Consider the following 7764-nt stretch of genomic DNA (forward strand, 5'->3'; position numbering starts at 1 on the left):
CATTTATATCATGTATAACTCCCAATGCAATCCCTCCCCCCTCCCCCCTCCCCATGATAGGCCCCAGTGTGTGATGTTCCCCTTCCCGAGTCCAGGACATGGATGCAGCTGGAAACCATCATTCTTAGCAAACTATCAAAAGAACAGAAAACCAAACACCGCATGTTCTCACTCATAGGTGGGAACTGAACAATGAGATCACTTTTTTTTTTTTTGAGACGGAATCTCGCTCAGTCGCCCAGGCTGGAGTGATCTCGGCTCACTGCAAGCTCCGCCTCCCAGGTTCACATCACTCTCCTGCCTCAGCCTCCCGAGAAGCTGGGACTACAGGCACCCGCTACCATGCCCGGCTAATTTTTTTGTATTTTTAATAGAGATGGGGTTTCACCGTGTTAGCTAGGATGGTCTCGATCTCCTGACCTTGTGACCCACCCGCCTCGGCCTCCCAAAGTGCTGAGATTACAGGCATGAGCCACCGCGCCCGGCCAGTGCTGACTTTCTTACTCACCTTAGATTGTATTAGTCGAAACTCCTTATCTCTCTGCATTCTGTACTGGTCAATTTCTACCATTGCTTCCTCCTTGGCTTGCTTCAATCGCTTTCCTTTTCCTGAAAATTAACAATTATATATATATACATACATTAACAAGGATATACATAAACAATTGTATATATATGTTACACCCATATGCATATGGAACTACAAACTTAGTTTTTTAAAAATAGATACATTCTTCATTATTTTTTGATTATTTTTTCTAGAATGACAAACTTTACTAAAAAACAATAGATATTGAAAATTTTATTATTTTTTATTGGATTCTTTAGGGCATGTAAATGACAACTTTTTTTTCACACTTACATGTTTAAATAAAATATCTGCCCATGTACTCACAGCAGTAATGCCAGAGAACAGATTTTAGCTGTCACTTATTCAAAAAGACATTATTTGGTCAGATTTTCGGTCTTGATTTGCTGCCAGAATCCTTCAGTCCACACCAACTGGATCCTATTTAACACTGGCAGATCTCCAAAATCGCTACAAACATGCAACTCAGACTCTATCAAACTAAACTTACAATTTTTAAAAACGTTTTATTGGGATTTTTCCTTACCATTTGTTGACTCTACAATGTCTGATTAAGCCTCACAATACATCAAAGCAATTTTTTTTTTTTTTTTTTTTGGTAACTTTCTCTGAGGGGAACTTGCTTGAAAGTGGCTATAAAACCAATTGTTTTTAATGATTAGGAGATTTAGTTAAGTAGCCTTTTTTCTTTTATTAAGAGCAAAGGTGTAAGCCTTAAGCTAGCAGACAACATAAATGAAAGTTTTAGACGAATACGATGCTGTGGTAATCATTAGCTGAGCACATGACTTTTTTTGACAATAAGAGTAAGTTTGGTGGGGCGGGGGGGGGGGGCGGTTATAGACTAATATTAATTGGTGCTTTGCTCTCTCCACCCACCACCTTGGGGCTTAGCTACTAATGCTTCATGATTATTAAAACTTTAAAGAAATTCTGAACTACATTAAAATTATTTTTTTCTATGAATCTATTGTCTTTCAATTTCAGTAAAATACCTGTATTCTTTTGCCCATTTAATAGATTTTTCCTCTGATAATGTTTCTTAAGTATTGTTTACAATTTCTGTCAACCATTTGTTATATTGTAAAGACTTTGAACTATAAAAAAAATGTGTTCTCAGGTAGCATGAAAGAAAATCTGAGTGTAAACTTTTATTTGTCTTCCATTTACCTATGTATGTATCTATCTTTGCAGCATTTGCACAGAGATTGTTTCTCAATTTCTTTCTCTTCTGAGTTGCTTCACTAGTCACTGTATGTATATGGAATAAAAATAGAGTCACTGAGTTACATATTGAAATGTGTCTCTTTTAATGTCTACCACCCTTGAATGGAACTGGGAAGTCCTCATTCAGGACAGACATTTTGCTCTGCCTACACTTTCTTTAAAATCCAAGGTTTGCTGAAAACTGCTGCTCTTCCGTTGCTTGAGGCTTAATGGAACATTAATAGCAATGCTTATCTTTATCTTAATTAATGCTCATTACCATTTTGTATATACCGATTCCTTCATTCTCTATAGTTGTAACCATTTTGTGACAACTACACATATGTTATTCACAGAGATTCTCTGTGAACAGAATAAATCAATGATATGTTGATAGGAAAAACTATTCCTTGATCTCCAACCCACTTTCTTCTATCTGTTTGTCATTTACATCAGGACAAAAATACAGAATGTTAATGTATTGATTTTTGTTTAGTAATAATGGGTTGTAGGATACATAATTATTTTACAAAATAAATCGCATGCCTCACTACTCTCCATCTTAATTGCATAATATCTAAAAATAGTGGTTTTAAAGTTATGCCTCTCTAGCACATTAAAAAAAAATCATAGGAAAGGCTCTGTGTGCCCTACCCTTGAGCAGAATTCAGCACTCCACTAAGAGGCTGTATATTAGCTCCATCACACAGTGACAGGCTCAGAGTGTGTCTGTGATTCCCTTGTCATGGCACCAGTCACCTGCTGGTTCTCATTCAATTAAATGGGAGAGCCACAGGGAAATCGTTGCTGGCACAGCAATTTTCTGGATAGACTCAGCAGCTGCTGCTGTGTGAGAGCCTGCATATGCTCCACCTGATTTAATCCAGTGGAAAAAAACTGGAGCCCACTGTTCTGTTAGAGGTGAAGCAAAATGCATGCGTCAAATCCACTCATACTAACCTCTAATTTGCTTCTCTCTCTCTGTAAGAATATGGCAATTCTGAAATTATACTTATTTCTTTGTAAGCATTAAAAACATGGCTGCTGTGACCGAAAGTGGGAAGAAAAGATTATTTGGACTGATTTTCAGGTGGTTTGTGGGAAAAGGATTAAAAGAAAACCAATTTTGGGCAGCAATTTTACACACTGAACTCTGTGTAGGAGACAAAGTGTAATGCTCAAAGATGGAATCTTCCTGGCCTTCTCATCAGGACAGGCCAGTGAACTGACTGTTCCCAGAGGTGATAAGGTACGGAGAAACCTAATTCTGTTGATTGCTAAATTTGTTCTAGACTCTTCCTGATGGAGAAGATAGGATTTCATTTATCATCTAAGGCAATCAGAATCATGCACTAGACATCACTGCAATAAAACATTAGAAGCTTTGTATCTTTTAGCAGGTTACTGAGTTTTCTCATCTATAAGACAGAGTTAATAATGTATTATAAAAAGTTATTGTAGGGATTATTAAAAATGTATATAAAATGCTTGACAAAAAGTAGTTATTCAATTATTTTAAATCATTATTAGGAAGACAGGTCCAATTCCTAGGGACCTTTTGCTAAAAAAGAAGGCAAGGAGTGAAAATAAAAAAAGAAGGCAAGGAGTAAAGCATGAGTTTGAGGAGAAGTCCTCAGGCTATCACTAGAGAAGCCTCTGGAAGCTTTCCCTAGGATATTTAATTGGAGGTATGCAGAGGACAGCTGGGCAGACAAGACTGGGATGCAGGAGGAAGGTCTGAAATGAGGACAGAGATTTGCATGTTAGTCATTGGGGCCTGTTTATATGCTGGTTTTAGCAATGGGATTTAGACAGAAGTCAAGGGAGAGTATACAGAATGAGGAGAAAAGAAGGCTAAGGTCTCAACTTGGGGGAATATTAACACTCAACCTTCAAGAAAAAGGAGGAGGAAGCTTGGAAGGAGCAAGTAGTAGTCAGAGAACTAGGAGAAACCAAAAGACAGAAGAGAACATTCCAAGAAGGATATGGCCAGCAGTATCAGATGACACAGAGAACTGACACAGAGAACTGAAATAAGAGATATTTAATCAACATTACTAGATGTCTGTTATGCGCCACACACTATTGTAGATCTATGGATATAGCAGTGAAAGCTGCAAACTTTTTGTTTCATGGATTTTGTGTTCTGAATGCAGTTGGGGAGATAAAAATAGAAAATAGACAATAAGTATATAATATGTCAGGGATGATGATAAGAAGAAAGGAGAATAAGGGGTAGAGAAAGATGGTGGTGGATTCTACTTTAGACAGCTCAGGCCTCTCAGATGAAACAGTATGTGAACAGAGGCCTAAAGGAATAAGGCAACTAGCCATGCAGATATCTGAAGGGGAGGAGTCTTCCAGGCAGAGAGAACAGCAAGTGCAGAGGCCTTGAGGTGGGAGGATACTTGCCATGCTGAAGGAAGAGCAAAAACACCATCATGGCTGGAGCAAAGAGAACAGGATGGTTGAATGTTAGGAGATGGTATTAGATAGTAGCAGGACCAGGTCATATTGATCTCACAGGGCATGGTAAGAATTTTGGTCTTTGGAATACTAAATTCATGAAGAGTTCTTAGCCAAGGCGTGATACAATACTACTTGTGATTTAAAAGGATTTCTTGACTGGGCACAGTGGCTCATGCCTGTAATCACAGCACTTTGGGAGGCCGAGGCAGGTGGATCATGAGGTCAAGAGATCAAGACTATCCTGGCCAACATGGTGAAACCCCGTCTCTACTAAAAATACAAAAATTAGATGAGCATGGTGGTGCATGCCTGTAGTTCCAGCTACTTGGGAGGCTGAGGCAGGAGAATCTCTTGAACCCAGGAGACAGAGGTTCAGTGAGCCAAGATCACGCCACTGGCAACAGAGTGAGACTCTGTCTCAAAAAAAAAAAAAAAATTTCTTTGGCTGGTGTGGTGAAAATAGAAAATACACTGTGGGGTAAAGGAGAAGCAGGAAGATCAGTTTGGAATTTGTTGCAATTGGTCAGGCAAATGTTAATAATTGCTGGAAATGGTAAAGTAGTAGTGGAGCTGGCAAGAAAAGGGTAGATATATTTTGGAGGTGGAATTGATACATGAGCATGAGAGACAGGTATGAGTCAATGATTCTTCATTTGACTTTGGAACACTACTCTCATGGTTGATCACAACAAAGAAAATAAAATAAGGGCTCAAGGTGGTCAAGTGGATTCAACAGTTAGAGGGTTTAATTGTGCCCCCCGAAAAGATATGTTGGAGTCCTAACTCCTGGTACCTCTAAATGTGACTCCATCCCCAAAATAAAATGTGACCTTACTTGGAGATAGGGTCTTTGCAGATGTAATCAGGTTAAAATGAGGTATAAGGGATTAAGATGGGTCCTAAATCCAATAATTGGTTCTCTTATAGGGGAAATTTGAATACAGAGGTATAGAGTCAGAGCAGACACACAGGGAGGAAGGCCATGTAATGATGGACATATAGATTAAAACGATGCAGCTGCAAGACAAGGAGTGCCAAGGATGACTGGCTACCACAGTGACCAGGAAAGAGGTATGGGTATTTCTCCCTCAGTTCCTCCAGAAGGATCCAACCCTGCTGGAACCTTCTGTTTGGACTTCTGGCCTCCAGAACTCTGAGATAATCAATTTCTGTTTAAAGTCACCTAGTATATGGTAGTTTGTTACAGCATCTCTAGGAAACAAATTCTGAGAATCAGCAAGGAGCATAGAGAAAACAATGCTAGTTGAGCATTGGAGCCAAAGCCAGATACCCTAGTGCGGTGAAAAGAGTAGATATTGAAATGAATGTGCCACCTGACAAAAATATGCATAAACAGTTCAGAAGCCATTTTCATTTGCTGTATAAACAAAGGGTACTTTGGTAATGTTTGAAGATTTCTGCTAGTAATAACAATTTTTGATCTATTCTACCACTCAGAAAACAAAGCAACACCAAACCAAACAAAACTTCTTGGTTTTAGGGGGTTGTCAATATTAAGATGAAACCAACCTGATTCAAAGAATGCTCTTATTTTTTCCCAGCTACTACAAACATTGAGAAAGAAATGTCACCAGAAAAACAAAGAGGCAACCTCTCCTTTGGTGACTGTTGCTGCTAGAGCTTCTCTTACACTAAATCTATTGCCTGTCAGATCTCCACTTCCTGGATATTTTCTTTTGCTTTTCTTCTACTTGTATTGTCCTTGTTAAAAATACAATAAAGTTTTGTGTAGCTCCTGGACTGAATATAACCAAATCCTATTAATAGATGAAAATGCTCTGTGGTTATTATTTTAATATTACCCACTTGAAGTAATGAAAGCCCAATACACTTACAAATACCCTGTTAGTCTGTGGACTATAAAGGAAGAGGAAGTATTTACAGGCCTACAAAACATGCAAGACAGGCCATGAAATTCTTATACAACAACTTTTATTTTATTAGTTCATTAAAAGTCTTGTCTTTATGAACAAAAGCATCCACTTGCATAGTGAAGAATGTATTAAATCGAGGTGCTTGTTTAAATAATTCAGAATATATGCATATTTGGAAGCAAATAGGAAATTTGCTGATTTTAAAAAATTATTGATGGTTGGCATCCTATAGACCCACAAAAATAAATCTGAATTACAGTATTATCTGATGTATTATCTAGAATGCAGAAATATTTTCTTAAGTATTTATTTTGCACTGAAGTATAATTCAATGAAAGACCTCATAGAGGACCATGCTTAAGAAATCTCCAGGACTTAACTATTTTGCTGTTTTTGCAACAAAATTATTTTTATTGGATATTAAAATAATATTAATAGCTAAAATTTATTGAGCAATTTCTATATGCCAAGTGGTACTTTAAGTCTTTCATAAGTGTTAACTCAGTTAATAATGACAACTCCATGAGGTAGGTACTGTTAATATCTCCATTTTGAGGCTGAGGAAATAGGCACAGCAAGGTTAAGAGGTAACCCGCCCAAGGTCACGCAGCTAATAAGAAGCAGAAGTTAGACAGGCACCCAGGCAGAGCAGCTGTAGGGGATGAGCACTGACCATACGATTTTTAAAGAAAACTAGAGGAGTGTGTTCTTCACTTGTATTACAATTGTCTACAGCTTTTAGGCATTTTTATTATAGCTGCTTGTTCAATTTTTCTCATCTCCAGATTGGAAAATTTGCATTTTTTTTTTTTTTTTTTTTTTGCTGTTTCTTTCAATCTATATCCTGTAATGCAATTTGTAATTTTTAGTTAAGCACAAATGCTACTTTCTGCAGCTTCCAAAGTAAATAAATTGTGTGTTTATTTCTAGGAGAGTTTACCATGTGTGTTCAGAAATGATTTGGGAATATGAGTTCTTTATGTGATGTTGAATTGCATGCATTTGAGTATTTCAGAATGATGTTAATGCAGAGCTATAGAGTTTTAAAAGTTTGCAATGGGTGTAAGTGAAGTAAATACTTCTCTTAAAAAAGGTCATGACTAAAAGTAAAAATGCAACATATTTCAGAGAAACACAAGTCCCTGTTCCTCCTGTTGATAATGGTACTTTGAATTTCTAATCTAATTCTGATTGAAGTTTCAGTTCAATACCCCAACCTGGATCTCCAGGGCAGATCTCTGATGTTTAGGTAACTTGTCTTGGACCAACACACCCACTTTTATGTTTTGATTAATGAACAATTTATTAAGTACAGAGCGTTGAATCTAGGTAAGATAATTTAATGTAGTGCAAACTACTGTGATTTCATCTAAATTCAGCCAAAATAGTAAGGCTGTTTTGCACATAAAAATGTGTGAGAGCTTTTTTTGTTGTTGTTGTTGTTGAGACAGAGTCTCGCTCTGTCACCCAGGCTGGAGTGCAGTGGCCGGATCTCAGCTCACTGCAAGCTCCGCCTCCCGGGTTTACGCCATTCTCCTGCCTCAGCCTCCAGAGTAGTTGGGACTACAGGCGCCCACCACCTCGCCGGGCTAGTTTTTTTTTTTT

The 7764-nt window shown here is 37.8% G+C and overlaps 1 protein-coding gene across 3 annotated transcripts in view; it reads right to left on the reverse strand.

Moving 5' to 3' along the window:
* ATP6V1G3 (ATPase H+ transporting V1 subunit G3) overlaps positions 1-7764 on the reverse strand; it is a 20753-nt gene that overhangs the window by 6431 nt on the left and 6558 nt on the right. For all 3 annotated transcript variants that reach the window (XM_017896598.1, XM_017896600.1, XM_017896599.1), the window contains one exon: positions 509-609. In XM_017896598.1, coding sequence (XP_017752087.1) covers positions 509-609 — 101 coding nt within the window. The remainder of the gene's footprint in view (positions 1-508; positions 610-7764) is intronic.

This window comes from Rhinopithecus bieti, unplaced genomic scaffold (assembly GCF_001698545.2).
Source record: "Rhinopithecus bieti isolate Rb0 unplaced genomic scaffold, ASM169854v2 scaffold_24392, whole genome shotgun sequence".
NCBI classification, from domain to species: domain Eukaryota; kingdom Metazoa; phylum Chordata; class Mammalia; order Primates; family Cercopithecidae; genus Rhinopithecus; species Rhinopithecus bieti.